The sequence below is a fragment of the Martes martes genome (genome assembly GCF_963455335.1).
Source record: "Martes martes genome assembly, chromosome: 16".
NCBI classification, from domain to species: domain Eukaryota; kingdom Metazoa; phylum Chordata; class Mammalia; order Carnivora; family Mustelidae; genus Martes; species Martes martes.
In genome coordinates this window covers 44,741,749-44,756,570 of record NC_137904.1, presented here as the reverse complement: position 1 = coordinate 44,756,570, position 14,822 = coordinate 44,741,749, and the positions used below count along the sequence as shown (strand labels likewise).

The following is a 14,822-nucleotide window of genomic DNA, read 5'->3' as shown; positions in this document are numbered from 1 at the left end:
CCTGAGGCGAAACCAAGAATCAGAAGCTCAACAGGCTGAGCCACCCAGGCACCCCACATCGCTCCCTTTTTATGGATGGGTAAACTAAGGGTCAGAGATTAAGTGGTTTGTTACATATGTGACTCTTCTAACATGGCAAAGGTGGGATTTGAAACTAGTTTTTTTTTTTTTTCAGATTTAGTTTTCTCTCCACTTCACTTCCTCAAGGGTTGGTATATATTTGTGTGCCTGAAAGTAATGCTTAATTGAGCACCTAGTATATACCATTTGATCAAACAACCCTAAAAGGCAGTTCGGCTGAGTAGCATCTTATAGAGCAAGAAACAGTTTCAGAGAGGGTAAGTAACTTGCCAGAGGTCACACAGTGACTTAATGGCAGAGCCAGGACCAGAAACAAAGTTTCCTGATGGTGCCACCCTATACCCCAGTCTCCTGGGAGTGATGCACCTTATGCCAGGTCCTTAGTACCTGTCAGTTTTGCTCCATGTGAGGGTCTGGGACTGCAGTCTCCTGGGCCAGGTCCTATCGATCCATTCCTCCACCTAACTGAAGGAGAGCCTGGGGCTTTGGGGGTCAGAGCCTGAGTGATGGGGGCAGGCCTCCCACTTAGAAAGCCGAAGAGGGTATACCTGTTGGTGTATGTGTATGTGTGTGTGTGTGTGTGCATGCACTAACACATTCATCCAACCCTGGGCAGCCCCACAGAAGCCCCTTACGCCCACCAGCTCATACCTGGGCCCAGAGCCCGGAACGGGACCCAGCTGTGACCCAGACCTCCCGTACAGACCCCCAACCTGGCTTGCCTGAAGTTGGTCCCAGGCCAGCAAAGGAACCTAAGTCCCAGCTTCTCGGTCTAGCTCTGCCCTTGTGTGGGTATGGTCTTGCCCCTGTGGTTACAGTTCAGCTGCCAAGAACTGAGGCCAATTAAAGGCAAATAAGTAGTCCCACTTCCCCTTGGCTGAGAGGTTCAGGCTGAGTAGGTCTCTTAGGCCCCATGGATCTGTCTGATCCTGTGCTGGAGGAGGCTGGGGGGGAGCACTGCACCCCATGCCCCCGGAAGGTCTCTTGGAGGGGCACACGTGGCCACCGGGAGTGCCCAGCGCTGTACCAAGGAGGCTGAGATCCAGTTGTACCCTGTGCTGAGAATCCTGAAGGAGGCACTCTTGTTGCCAGTTTCCCATGGGTCTTCGAGACGTTCCTTAACTCGCTTCAGGTCACAGAACTGGGGACTCCAGATCCCAGCTCTTCCTTCCCTCCCTGGGCCAGGAGCCCCTTCAGCCCCTCCCTAGCTATTCTGCTGTGGCCTCCGGCGCCCAAAGCCACACCCCGCCCCTGCTTAATTTTAGAGGTCTGGCTCACCCCCAGGCTGGGACTGCCCAGAGATTTTTGTCCCCTGTTCATGAAAGTCTCTCTTGTCACAGCTGAAACCCTCCCCTATACCCCAGAGGCCCCTGGAATGTGGCTGTGGGGCGGGTTCTGGGCCCCGCACAGGTGGGACAGGTGACTTGGTAGCAGGTCTGGGTGTCAGGAATGAAGCCTTCCTTTGTGTGTGTTGGGGGGGAGGTGGGGGGAGGCAAGGGCTGGGACACTTGTCTGTCTCAGTTACGGAGCTGAAACCAGGGGTGCCCTGTTGACAGAGGCTGGGATGGAGAAGAGGGAGAGGGAGGGAAGGAGAGAGAAGGGGAGAGGATTCAGCGGGCAGGTCTTTCCCTCCCTGCTGGTCCTTGTGACCGCTTCAGTTTGCCGAGCATTTCCTGTCAGTCACAGGCATCGCTCTACCCCTGCGAGGCAGGCAGGGCGGGGGTTATTTCCATTTTCCAGATTGGTAGACTGAGGCTGAGAGCGGCAGCTGGATTACTAAGAAAGCCACATACCTAATAGAGGAGGAATTATCCAGGCCCCAGGACTTGTGCTCTCCCCACCCCTAGCATGTCCCTGGGGAGTGGGGAGTGAGGCTGGATGTTGAGGACCCTGCCGCTGTGTGTCACTGGATGCTCACTGGAACCCTCCAGTAAAACTGAGCGTTAATGGCTCCATTGTCTTTTTGTGTATTCCGGTAAAACACACACTGTAATTTACCATCTCAGCCATGGTTAAGCAGACAGTTCTGTGGCCTGAAGTCCATTCACATATGGTGCCACCAGCATCGCCACACATGCTCAGGACAGTTTCCATCTTGTAAAACCAAAACTCTAAATCTGTTAAACAATTAACTCCTTCTGTCATTCAGACTATCCTGACTCCCTCATATATGTGGAAAGATGGCCCAACATTAAGTTGGGAAGCTGGCTCGGAGAGGTAGTCACACCCAGAGGTGGAGTCCAGCCCAGGCTTTTCCACTGGGCCGCACATGCCATCCCAAGGAGAGAAGGCCCCGGGGACGGCACGTCTGCAGTGGGCCAAGGACAGAAACTGGCACAGCGTCCTGGGCGTGCTGCCTGGGGCAGGGCCCTGGGCTGCAGCCTGGGCTGGAGCCAAACAGAGCTGGGTCCCCACCCTTGCCCAGCCTCCCCACCTGGGGCTAATGAGCCCAAGACCTTGAGCTCACAGGAGCTGTTTGCATTGAAAACAGGAATCTGTGACTGGGGCAGCTGCCACGCCAGATAATGTGTGAGAGCCACCTCTTGAGGGGTGCTAGAGGGGAGTCAGGGTGCAGAAGAGGGGCTGGCTGGAGCCCAGCCCTTGCTCAGCCTGGGGTGATGGCGTGTAATCGTTCCCTTATTAATTGCTGGGGCCGTGATGTCTGCAGAGGCTTTAATGAGCTGTGGCTGATCTGAGTTTGATTATTTTTCTTTCGGAGGAAAAGACAATACCCACCCACCCACGAGACAATACCGCCCTGTCTGCGCTCAGCGCACAGAGGCCCTGCTCATCCACCGCCACTCACCTCGGCCTGCGCTCCTTCTTGTACCACCCCGGCTCGGAGGGGAACCCCAGGTCCTGAGCCCAACTGTCTGCTTCCTTAGAAGATAGGGAGGCAGGAGAAGGCAGGCTGGGGGCTCTCAGGCCTCAGGCGGAAGCTGAGGGTGCCCCTCGCCACAGGAACATGCCAAGGGTTTCACAGGTAGTAACTGGTGGAGCCAGGATTTGAACCGGAGCCTGAGGGACTCTGGAGCTCCACCTACGTCACTGCACTTCAGCCCTGGACCAGGTATCCTTCTGATTCTCCAGATCAGCCTTGCTTCCCTTCCCAGCCCTTGGCTCCCCCGGAGACCTGGAGCCCGTGCCGGCGGGCCAGGATTTGTATATTACGTATCCCTGAAACTGGCTCCTGGTCGTTCAGCTCCTCTCTCTGGCCTCAGCGTCCTTCTCTGAGAAGAGGTGTCTTCCAGTCTGCCTGCCAGGCATCCCCGAATTCTCCCTCCCAATACTCAGGCACGTAGAGCCCTCGGGGTCGGGTCCCTCCCCAGCCCCAAAGCACTTGATGGGACAAACGGAGTTCATGTGGTCCTGCTCTGCAGGAACATGCCTCCCTCTGGAGAAGGCAGGGGTTTTCTGGACTGTGCTCCAGTCTTATCTGCAGAGGTTTGCCCCGAGGCGTCCCAGGAGCAAGCAAAGGTTCAGGGACATGTGCGGTTGGCAGGTGGCGGGATTATCAATCAGCGCCTTGTCAACCCCGAGCCTCCTGGCCTTTGTGAGAGTGCCAGTGCAATGGGGCTGGGGGCTGGGGGTGGGGGGGAAGGGGGAGAGGCGTGGCGGAGGAGAGTCCTGATGTGTCAGATAAGTGACACTTGTAGGCTTCTCTGATCACCTTAGTTGGAAATTGACCCATGACCTCCCCCCCAGCCTGTCCCCAGAGGCCCTGCATGCCTCCCTGTGCCTCCCCCCACTCATCCCCTGACACCTCCCCCCCAACCCTAGGCCACTGCTTTCCCTGGGCCCTGCAGGCTCACCCGTGGGGTCTGAGAGTGGGACAACACAGAGCACTCTCCCCAAACTGAGAGAGGGGAGCTGGCCGCCTTGGGGGGAGGGTCCTGTCCTGGTGGCAGCAGAGAAGTTTGGGGAGGACAGATGGGGCCTGAGCTGCTCCAACCCTGCGGTCGGAGGCCTGGGAGCTGTGGGGTGACACGGCTTTGCTCCCCGCTACTCTCCCCACTACTCGCTAGTTCTCCCAGAGTGCGGAGATAACCTGCCAGCGAAGTGTTAAAACCATGGCCCTGGGGGCAAAACACCATTCATTCTGAATCATCTCTTTTGTTGCATTGAAAAAAAAAGAAAGAAAGAGAAGAGAGACTCCACATCAGCCTTGAAGAGGTGTGCAGGCAGTCCCGTTTCAGCAAGGGAGTTGGCCTCCCTTTGGGGGAGGAGACGAGGTCCCACAACCCCCTCGGAGGGGTATATAAGGAGCCCCAGGCTGGGGGGTGACGGGGCAGCACTCCGCTCTCAGCCCAGCCTGCTCCTCGCCCGGCGCCTCTGTGCTTGCTGAGAACCCACCAGCCACCCGGCCATGAGCACCACGTTTCTGCAGACCTCTTCCTCCACCTTTGGGGGTGGCTCTACCAGGGGGGGCCCCCTCCGGGTTGGGGGAGGCGGCTTTGGTGTGGGGAGTCTCTGTGGGGGCGGTGGAAGCCGCACTATTTCGGCTTCTTCTGCTAGGTTCGTGTCCTTGGGGTCAGGAGGGGGCTATGGGGGCGGCATGAGCTGCGGCTTCGGTGGAGGGGCTAGTAGTGGTTTTGGGGGTGGCCTTGGAGGAGGCTTTGGTGGGGGTTTTGGCGGTGGCTTTGGTGACTACGGTGGTGGCGATGGCGGCCTCCTCTCTGGCAACGAGAAGCTCACCATGCAGAACCTCAACGACCGCCTAGCCTCCTACCTGGACAAGGTGCGGGCCCTGGAGGAGGCCAACACGGAGCTGGAGGTGAAGATCCGGGACTGGTACCAGAAGCAGAGCCCCAGCAGCCCGGAGCGGGACTACAGCCCCTACTTCAAGACCATCGAGGAGCTCCGTGACAAGGTGAGTCCTCAGGTATCTGGGAGATAGGAGCAGGTGGCTGGTGCGTGCCCAGGTCTGTAACATCAGCGCTCCAGCTGCCTCAAGGAAATGCTTTCCTTCCCTGGGCAGTGAGTGTCGGTGTATATAGCTTGGAGAGCAGGGAACGCTTTCCTGGTGGGGATGCCGGCACACACCTGCTCAACCTGGCAGTGTGGGAAGATCCCGAGACTGGTCAGGACCAGGGGGTCCGAGGTGGGGGCAGTGACACACGCCAGCAGGGCTCTGCATCCAGTCCCCCTTTGCTTCTTTTGCAAGAACGGTAAGTGTTGCTTCAGGAGCCCTGAAGGTCAGGAACACCTGCCTCACCCTTTGAGGATATCTTTGGTGCCCAAAGCAGTATTGGGGCTTAGAATGCCTTGAACTCATGATGTGCTCTGCCAGCCACTTACTCACCCTTCCAGCCCACCTGGACCAGTTTCCTCAGCTGCACCATGCCCTTCTGACCTGCCCTCCGGGGTTCTCCTGGCTGTGGGATGTTCTGTGGGTCCATGGCTGTGTCCAGGTGTGCTGGAGTCCAGTGGCCGGGGCAGGCTGGTGGACTATCCCCGAGAGGGCTATTGTTAGAGCCCCCTGAACCCCACCGCAACCCCTCCTGGCCAGGCATTTCCCACGGGGGAGTCCGGGCACTCTAGACTCCTTGGTCGTTCACGGCCTGGAGCCAGGAAGGGTGGCGTGCAGGGAGATCTCACGTGGGTACTTGAGGGGCATCTGAACTCTGTCTTGGGGAGCCTACAGGCTTCTGGGTCTGGTGTCAGTGGGGAGACTGTCGGCCAGGGGTCTGACCTGGGGCACAGGGTGGGGAGACACCAGGAAAGACAGAACACTGCTCCAGGTGCCGACTCCCTGTCTCCTGCAGATCCTGGCGGCCACCATTGACAACAACCGGGTCATCCTGGAGATCGACAACGCCCGGCTGGCGGCGGACGACTTTAGGCTCAAGTGCGCTCCTGCCTCCTTTCCCCTCCTGGATACCCCGCAACCCCCCCCCCCCCGGCCTTCTTTCCTTCCTGCAGCTCCAACAGCCCCTTCCTTTCTCTGGGCTCCCTCTCTCTTCCCAGGTACGAGAACGAGCTGGCCTTGCGCCAGAGCGTGGAGGCCGACATCAACGGTCTGCGCCGGGTGCTGGACGAGCTGACCTTGGCCAAGACTGACCTGGAGATGCAGATTGAGGGCCTGAACGAGGAACTGGCCTACCTGAAGAAGAACCATGAGGAGGTGAGGGCCGGCAGGGGCTGTTGGAAGTGGGAGGCAGAGTGGGGCCCCGGCACCTCCTTCTAGTTAGCAGAAGGGCTTAGTGGTTCAGTTATGCACCCCCTCCACCAAACAGGAGTCCCCATGGAGAACAAAGGGTATTATCCTTTGGGGACCCAGACCCCCTTCCTTCTCAAATCCATAGCTGGGCCAGGGGGCCAGTGTGACCTGCTGTCCTGATCTGTGTCATGAGCTCAGACAGGGGTTACATTGTCTTGAGGTCCTCCTGTAGCATCTGGCAAGGAAAAGAGGCCCTCGGAGCCAAGGGGCCCACGTGATTGAACCTCTTCACCTTCAGCAGGAAACAGAGGCTGGGGTGGGTACACAGGAATGTGAAGGGTGTGCAGTGAGTTAGGGACAAAGCCAGGATGGGCCTGTGGGAGTCCAGGCTCCCAGCTCTCCCTTTAGCCCTCTGTCCCTAAACGGGCCCTGTCTACCCTGCAGGAAATGAAGGAGTACGGCAGCCAGCTGGCCGGCCAGGTCAACGTGGAGATGGACGCGGCACCAGGCGTGGACTTGACCCGTGTGCTGGCCGAGATGAGGGAGCAGTACGAGGCCATGGCGGAGAAGAACCGGCGGGACGCTGAGGCCTGGTTCTTCAGCAAGGTGGGCCTGACCTCGCAGCCCCGCCCCAGCTCCCCAGGTCTCCTAGGATGCCTGTGGGCCTCACTGGTCTTGTGTGTGACCCACAGACAGAGGAGCTGAACAAGGAGGTGGCCTCCAACACAGAGATGATCCAGACCAGCAAGACAGAGATCACAGACCTGAGGCGCACGATGCAGGGGCTGGAGATCGAGCTGCAGTCCCAGCTCAGCATGGTAGGGCCACCTGGCCCCCAGCCCTCTGCAGCCTGCCCCAGCCTGCTCCAGCACCTCCCAGCCTTTCCCATCATCCAGGGCTGGTTAAGTCTTGGGTTCCCAAGCCCCGGCTGAGGGCATCCCCTGTCCTCCATTCAATGCTGGTTCACATGCTGCTGCAGCTTCTTTCCTGGCCTGACAAGGTGTCTGTCGATCTGCTGCCCCCCCAGAAAGCCGGGCTGGAGGGCTCACTGGCCGAGACGGAGTGCCGCTACGCCACGCAGCTGCAGCAGATCCAGGGGCTCATCAGCAGCCTGGAGGCCCAGCTGAGCGAGCTCCGCAGTGAGATGGAGTGCCAGAACCAGGAGTACAAGACGCTGCTGGACATCAAGTCGCGGCTGGAGCAGGAGATCGCCACCTACCGCAGCCTGCTGGAGGGCCAGGACGCCAGGTGGGGGCGAGGGTGCAGGGGGAGGGATGAGAGAGGGGCCGGCTGGTCTTCCCCGGATAGCAGTGGGACAGCGGATGGGGTGTTAGTGTGATTCGGAATCTATCTGCTTGAGGGTGGCAGGTGTGGACAGGCTTTCAGGATGTCCCAGCCTCTAGAGAAGCCACGTGTGCGGCTGGTGGTGGGGGCCGCTGGAGACGATTGCTTGGCCAGCCACCGGGGACTCCCTTCTGGAGACCCGGGCTCACGCCCTTCTCTTACATCAGCTTCCCCTCTCTTTCAGGATGACTGGCATTGGCACCAGAGGAGGTAAGAAGCCTTCACGCTTCCTGCGTGGGGTGGCAAGGGGGCTGTTGAAGCCACCATTCCCCCTGGAATGGGCTGGAAGGAGAAAGACACCAAACATGCCAGTTGGGCGGAGACACGCTCATTCTACACCTCTTCCACAGGGATCCTCTATCAGCCCCAGTAGAACAGGGGTTAAAGATTTCTTGAGAACCTTCCAGCTTGAGCAGGATTTGTCAAAGGAATAGCTTCCCAGGGCCCACCCAGGGCCCACCTTCTTGCATTTAATGCTAAGAGGCCCCCAGTCACTTCCTGTTCACTTGCAGTTAAATCCCTGGCTTTCTTGCTTACTGCGGGGCATAACTGTTGCTACCAGCTGCCTCTACGATGAGTGACTCAACACCAGACCTCCTGGCCACTCTGGAAGGATCGGCCAGTGGCCATTCTCCGGAGTGCTGTCCAGTTCTCCCTGAGCTTAGCCAAGGTCCTGGCTGCCTTGGGAGGGAGAAAAGTGAGGGTCCCCCACTCTGAAGCTTGCTCCTTCTTCCTACAGCCTCCCTGGGAGGCAGTGGTGGCGGCAAAGTTCGCATCAATGTCGAGGAGACAGTGGACGGGAAGGTGGTTTCTTCTCGCAAGAGAGAGGTCTGAGTGCCCGGTGTAGGAGAGATGTCCCTCGTCACCTCCCCGCTTCCCAGGCTGAGTGGAGGACCGGCTAGAGGCGCCAGAAGAGCAAACCCTAGTCCCTGCTTTCAGAGGGTCAAGCTCTCTTTGTTGGGTGCTTGGCATGCTCCCCCTCCCACTCCCCTCCAGCTCTCCCCATCCGCCTTTGAGCGGCGACGGGCAAGAAGCTGCTGGATTGCGTAACAAGGTTGTTTGTACCATGTCTGTCCATGCAATAAAGAACTGCTTTTCCTTTTGCAAATATCTTTGGTAGTATGTCCAGTTTTTCTTGTTGGGGGCCTCTGTGGGTCTAGGACCCACAGGCTGACATCTCTTTTTACTTTGGCTCTTTCCCTGTATGGTCCTAATTCCCTCTTTGGGGTGCCTAGGGCACCTAGGACCAACTCAGGCTGCTCAGGTGACTTGCTGTTCTGGCTTATTCCATCCAGTGATCATGGAAGCAGGAGATGGGGATTGTCCTCAGAACAACTTGGTGCACCCAACACTGTACTTGTTGCATTGAACAATTATTTACCAAACAATTGACTGTATAGATTGTATTGGTTCACCCTTGTGTGGGTTGGCACTGTGCTAGGCAACTCCACCCATGGGTCTTGTTTAATGTGATTGTGGGCGGTCAGGATTTATGATCCCCATCTGAGAGATGAGGAAGTCAGAGAGGTGAATGACTTTGCCAGGGGCCTCATGGATGGATAGTGAACAACAGAGCTGGGAATGGGCCCCATATCTGCATGACTCAAAGTCCAGCGCTTGTTCCGGGAGCCCAGGCCTTGGCCCTTCACAGGTCATTGCCAGGACCTTCCTCCTTATTTCTGGACCTTCCACATGTGTTCCTAGAACCTCCCTTTTTTACCCCTCCAGGCACATCTGACCTCCAGAGTGGCTGAGCCACCTAACATCTCTGCCTCCTGCAAAGAGGGACCTTATCCACTCTCTCACACCCTGAAGCCACAATCTCCTTCCCATAAAGCAATTAAAGGGAAATCAGAGGGAAAGACACCAACTCCAGGAAGCCCTCCATGATTTTTCCAAGCTTAAGTCCAAAGAAACATCAACCTCTATTGTCCTCCTCAGTCCAAACCCTGCTCCTGAACCCCCATACCCAGCATCTCTGACCTTGGGCTCACTGGAAGAGCCACATTTACACACACTTAATTTGTTGCCTCAGGTCTGACGCTGGTTCCTCTGGGATTCATAACCCCAGACAGAGGGCAAGGAATGAGGAAGCCGAGAACTCTCGGTGCTGTGGCTGGGCTGGGCTCTGGTGAGGACTGAGGGGAGAGGGAAAACCGGTTTCTTAGTCCTGCTGGGAAGAGGAGGTTGGAGGTGCCTCTCTTCTGCTGAGAATCAGATCATTTTCGGGGGGAGATTCAGGCCCTTTGAGAGGGCCTCCATGAGTGAAACTCCTTGCCCAGCAATCCTGTTTGGAGAGGGCAGGGCACCTGTTTTTTTCTGAGGAAGTTTTAATCTAGAATACATCCCCCGAGTACATACTCTGAGGCCAGCCTCTGGGGCTGGAGGAATGAAACAGAACTTATTAAGCGCCTACACTATGCAGGGCTCTGGGCAGAACATTCAATGGATAGCATCTGATTTGCTCCCCCAGAGGCTTTGTCAAAGTATGGTCATGAAGGCATGAGCCAGGAATCCGTGAGGCTAGGCCTGGGACTGGTTTCTCTGGGTTCAGACCCTTGCTTTTTCCTGGATGTCGTGCAGGTCTTGGAAACTGGCAACATATTTCTTTCTTTTCCTTCTTCCTTCCTTCCTTCCTTTAAAGATTTTATTTATTTATTTGTCAGACAGAGATCACAAGTAGGTGGAGAGGAGGCTAGAGAGAGAGGGGGAAGCAGGCCCCCCGCTGAGAAGAGAGCCCAATGTAGGGCTGGATCCCAGGACCCCAGGATCATGACCTGAGCCAAAGGCAGAGGCTTTAACCCACTGAGCCACCCAGGCGCCCCTGGCAACATCTTTCTTAAGAGGGTGTGTTAATCTGAAGCCCCTTTCTTCACCTCTGCGGGAAGCCTGTTCAAATGTCATCCAGCCATTACTGCTAAAAAGATCATTCTCAGTCTCTCATGCTGGGGCTTAAGCTCATGCTGAAGCCCAAAGCATTAGCTGTCACGTCCCTGACATCCTGAAAATGGCCAGACCCCTTCCTGGGTCTCCCAGGCCCAAAGGCCTGACTGCTGCTCTGGCTTCACTGGCCTCTGGCGCCTCTCTCTCGAGGAGTCTCAGATCTTCAAAGCAACCCACAAAGGGTTTTCTCAGCCCGTAGTTTGCCAAAATAACCTCTGCAAAGCTGCGGAGATGCAAAGTGGGGCTCCCCCCTCATCCAGCGGGCTTTCCTCTCAGGGCCAGACCCTGGGCTGGAGAACGAAAGCTGCTTCTGTTTCCTTGGAGGGCCCATTCCTGCTCTCCAGGGATCCTGGGGTCTGAGAGAGGTCCTTGGACTTGCCAAATCCTGTTTCCTGCCTGATCCTGGAGAAGGACGCTCACACCCCGGGATAACTTACTCCTGGCCGAGCCCTTTAAATAGTCTTTGGGCAGAGATGGCCCGCCTTCTGCCTGCCCCTGGGCTGAGGTCAGGTTTGGTTTCCAACCAATCTGGGAAGCAGGCAGCAGGCCTCCCTTCACCCTGAGAGAGAGGTTAGCTTTGGGGCCAGGCATTAGGGACTTAGGCTAGTCTCAGGGGAGGCTAGGCTTCCCAGAGCAGGGACAGGGCATGACTATGCATCTCCCTGGGGACCTTGCCAGGTCCCTGTCCCTCTCCGGGTCTCAGTGTCCTCCACTTTAAACTGGGGAGGCTGGCTGGACAGACTCAAGGTTCTCTATGAGTTCGTCTGTATTGTGGCACCTCCGAGGGGAACCTGGCCTGTGAGATCGGTGACAGCAGGGGCAGTGTCTCCTTGCACTTCTGAGCTCTCAGAGTGGGAGCTTCATAAATATTTGTTGAATTAATGCATGATCTTGCTTTTCCTTTGCTTTATCCTGCCTTAGACATGGCTCTGGACATTCCCTAGTGTGGGCCTGTATTTGGGTGAGTGTGGGCCTGGTGGTCACCTGTCCCTGCACAGGGAGCTGACAGCATAGGGGGAAATCAGGGGCTGGCAGCTTCTCCCATGAGATTTGCAGTTGGGATGACCCCACTGGATACTTCTCTTGGCCCCCATCTCCACTCCCCTAAAGCCAGCAAGGTCTCCCTGAACCTGCTTCTTAGGCATTTGACAGCTTCCCTCTGCCAGGAGTAATATTTGGGGCTACTCAAAGACCTTTTCGTCAGGGAATGTAAAGCTGAGTTGGGGAAATAAGATAGGAATGCCACCAACTGTCACTTGTCTGGTCCTTGTGGGCACCTTGCTGGCTGAAGGGACCAGAGAGGAAAGCACAGCAAACTGGCCCAGAATGGAGGCCCAGGATAGGTCACGACCCAAGGATGAGCTTGAAATTCCTCCTTTGTAAAAGGGAGAGGCTAGCTAGCGACCTTCTGCCTGCCAAGTTTTCCCGCATGTCAGGCACTTCTCCAGTGCTAACTCATCTAATGTCGGGTTTTCAGCTGTGGCCACCAAACCACTGAAAGGTTGAGTAACTTTCCCAGGGCCACACAGCCAGTCGATGGCAGATATAGGGTTGAAACTCAGTTCCACCTAATTCAAAGCCTTTGGCGTCCTCCCTGGGTTCCTGGGAAGCCTGGGTGGTATAAAGGATTTTAGAAAGCTGGGTGTTATAGCTATGTAAGGACTGGGGCCTTGACACTTGGCAGGAGAGGGCTGCTGAGTACTGCTGTGGGAAGCAGGGGTCTCTGAGGGTGAGGGCGGCTGACCAGATGGCCCAGCTTCACTGTCTGGGGAAGGTCTGCTTTTCATGAGAGGCTCCTTTTCTCCGTGGGGGATCCTCGAAACATTTTGGGAGGTGGGTCAGCCATCCTGGGCTCTAGACCCTATGTGGTCTAGGGAAAGAGATAAGGAGGGAGGAGCCTGATCCAAGAGCCAAGTGAGGATCCCTGAATTCAGAGCTGGGGGGACAGGATCGAAGCCTCAGCTGTGCAGGTGAACAATCTGGCAACTTTAGACAAATCCTTGAGAACGAGAGACCCAGAAAGGCATTGCACAGGGAGACCTGGAAATCATTCAACATAAGGCCCCCAGGGAGCTGGTGGTAGAGATGGAAAGCTGTGCGTTTCTCCTTGCTTCCTACTGCCTTGGGCCTTGGCATTCTGGGTCTGGGACAACTCTGTCTTTGACATTCTGCATTGAGCACCTCGCAAGCCCCCAAGCTTTGGAGCTCACACCAGGACAGACAGCAGACAGGCTGCCCCGTCAGGCCATCAGCTGCACAGGCCCAGCTGCTGTGGGAAACAGGATCCCCTATCTGCTGGGCCTGCAGTGTCAGGAAGCCTGGGAGCATGGGGGGTGACAGAGGACGCCCCTGCTTGGGTGGGGTGGCGCTGAGGCTGGTCCGAAGGGGCATTAGCAGGCAGGCGCGAAGGATGCAGACCCCGGAGCCAGAGGTTCGGATCTTGGGCAAGGAATTTAGACTTTTCTAGGTTTCAGCGTCCTCAGGTAAAAAGGGGATGTGACCAATGCCGTAGAGTTCTTTTGAGGTTACACAGGTAGAGTGTCTAACACAGCATTCAAGAAATATTAGCTAACGTCATTTTATTATCTTTAAAAAATACAGAATGTAACATTCAGAGATCATCTACTGAGTTCACAGCAAGGCTCCAAAGGCACCATCAGTCGGGGTGGAGAGAGCCAGAGACGAGCTTTGAACCTTGCCTTCATGGTGACCTTGAGCAAGTAACTCGGCCTCCCCGAACCTCAGCTGTAAGATGGGGCCAAGAACACCCCTCGCCCATTGTCATGAGGACCCAGTGACAGTGTGTGAAGCCCACCTTGTTTGTGGGGGCTGATCACACATGCGGCTTCCCCTCCTCTTATGACGTTGGTGTGATTTTGTCAGAAAGCAAAGAAGGGAGTCTCAGCCCCAGGACTCTGTCCTGCCCCATCAGGAGCAGGGCCAGGAGAGGTGAAACTGGGGCTCCAGGATGGGTCCTTGCACCCCTTCCTCCAGAAGGGCCCTGGGGTTCACCGTGGGTCAGAGGAAGACATTCCTGTGTTATGCACTGTAAGTACCTGCTCCGGGAGGGGACGGGAGGGGAGGGGAGGGACCGTGCCTTGACCCTGCAAGGGAGGTGTGTCACCACCCCCCTGTGTTTGTACTACTGGGACTTTGGAGGATCTGGGGCATTGTTCCTCTAAGAGGCGTTGGTCTCAGCCCACTGTCAGCCCTGGGGGGAAGATCGTCACTCCAGGCCTGGCAGGTTTTATTAATCACCTTTTTGTCAGTTTTGATCCTCTACTGAGAGCGAGAAGGGAGGGAGAGCCTGAGAGCTCCTGCTTTGGACTGAATCACACAGCTTTTCAGTGAGCGAGAGCGCTGAGCTGTCAGTTTGGGGCAGGAGGGCTGGGCAGGGTCAGAGGTCAGCCTGAAGCCCTGGCCTCCCTGTGAGACCCCAAGCATGCTGTGGCCCCCTCCCTGGTGCTGAGACCTGCTGGATGAAACATAGGCCTCCTTCCCTACCTGCAGAAGACGAAGGGCAGGAAAGCCTTTGACTCTGAGCCTTGTTTCTGGCTTGCTGAATCAGCAAAGGGGTTCTCGGGATCACTTCGAACCTGGGTCACCCTACCCTAGTTCTTAGCCTGGTGCAGACCCCCTGGCTGCGGTGGGCCAGCAGGCTGCCCCTGAGAGGCCATTCATGGTAAGTCTGGCCGCCTTGGTGAGTGGGAGTTGGAGCCTGAGTCCAGAGTTCTCCATTCTTAACCCTGGAAACTTCTCCATCTAACTTGGGCTGTGAGAGGCCACCTCTAGGCCCTTTTATTCGGGCCTGAAGCCTCCTCTGGCAGGGAGACTAAGCGGTCCCTGAGTTTTAGCTATGTCTGAGGCTCCTCGGCAGAGACCATATCCTCCCATGTGGCCTCTTGGTCAAGCGTTCACCAGCTGGACAGATGTCCCGTGACCAGGGGGCTAGAAGGAGCCCTGTCAGGCATTCTAAGACTTCCTTTCCGGGCTCAACCACACCTCAAAGGCAGCTGATATGAGGGTATGATTGAACACCGGGGTCAGGCTGATCCAACCCTTCTCAACTCCATACCATCGACCTTTGGGGCTGGGGAATCCTTTGTTGTGGGGGCTATCCTGGGCATGGTAGGATATTTAGCAGTATCCCTGGTCTCTGTCCTCTAGATACCTGTAGGATCCCTCGTTGTTGCAACTGAAATGTCTCTAGGCATTGTCAAATGTTCTCTAGGGAGAAAAAGAGCCCTTAGCTGAGATCTCCGAATTAATCTAGGGGTCAGAAGTGGGAATCGTG

The 14,822-nt window shown here is 56.6% G+C and overlaps 1 protein-coding gene across 3 annotated transcripts; it reads left to right on the top strand.

Moving 5' to 3' along the window:
• Positions 1 to 2,864: 2,864 nt before the first annotated feature.
• On the top strand, positions 2,865 to 8,697 carry KRT15 (keratin 15). 3 transcript variants are annotated; one of them, XM_080826301.1, is made up of 8 exons: positions 2,865 to 4,951; positions 5,847 to 5,929; positions 6,049 to 6,205; positions 6,686 to 6,847; positions 6,934 to 7,059; positions 7,269 to 7,489; positions 7,770 to 7,795; positions 8,325 to 8,697. In XM_080826301.1, exons 1-8 carry the CDS (start codon positions 4,448 to 4,450, stop codon positions 8,417 to 8,419), a joined length of 1,374 nt encoding a protein of 457 aa, XP_080682427.1. In that variant the 5' UTR covers positions 2,865 to 4,447; the 3' UTR covers positions 8,420 to 8,697. The 3 variants fall into 3 exon arrangements, with proteins under 3 accessions (XP_080682427.1, XP_080682429.1, XP_080682428.1); XM_080826303.1 differs by lacking the exon at positions 2,865 to 4,951 and adding an exon at positions 5,060 to 5,249; XM_080826302.1 differs by lacking the exon at positions 2,865 to 4,951 and adding an exon at positions 5,243 to 5,492.
• Positions 8,698 to 14,822: the final 6,125 nt, after the last annotated feature.

Coding starts and splice junctions, on each gene's coding strand:
- KRT15 (XM_080826301.1), top strand. CDS start 4,448: ATGAGCACCACGTTTCTGCAGACCTCTTCCTCCACCTTTGGGGGTGGC. Junction 4,952..5,846: donor TCGAGGAGCTCCGTGACAAG/GTGAGTCCTCAG, acceptor TGTCTCCTGCAG/ATCCTGGCGGCCACCATTGA. Junction 7,060..7,268: donor TGCAGTCCCAGCTCAGCATG/GTAGGGCCACCT, acceptor CTGCCCCCCCAG/AAAGCCGGGCTGGAGGGCTC.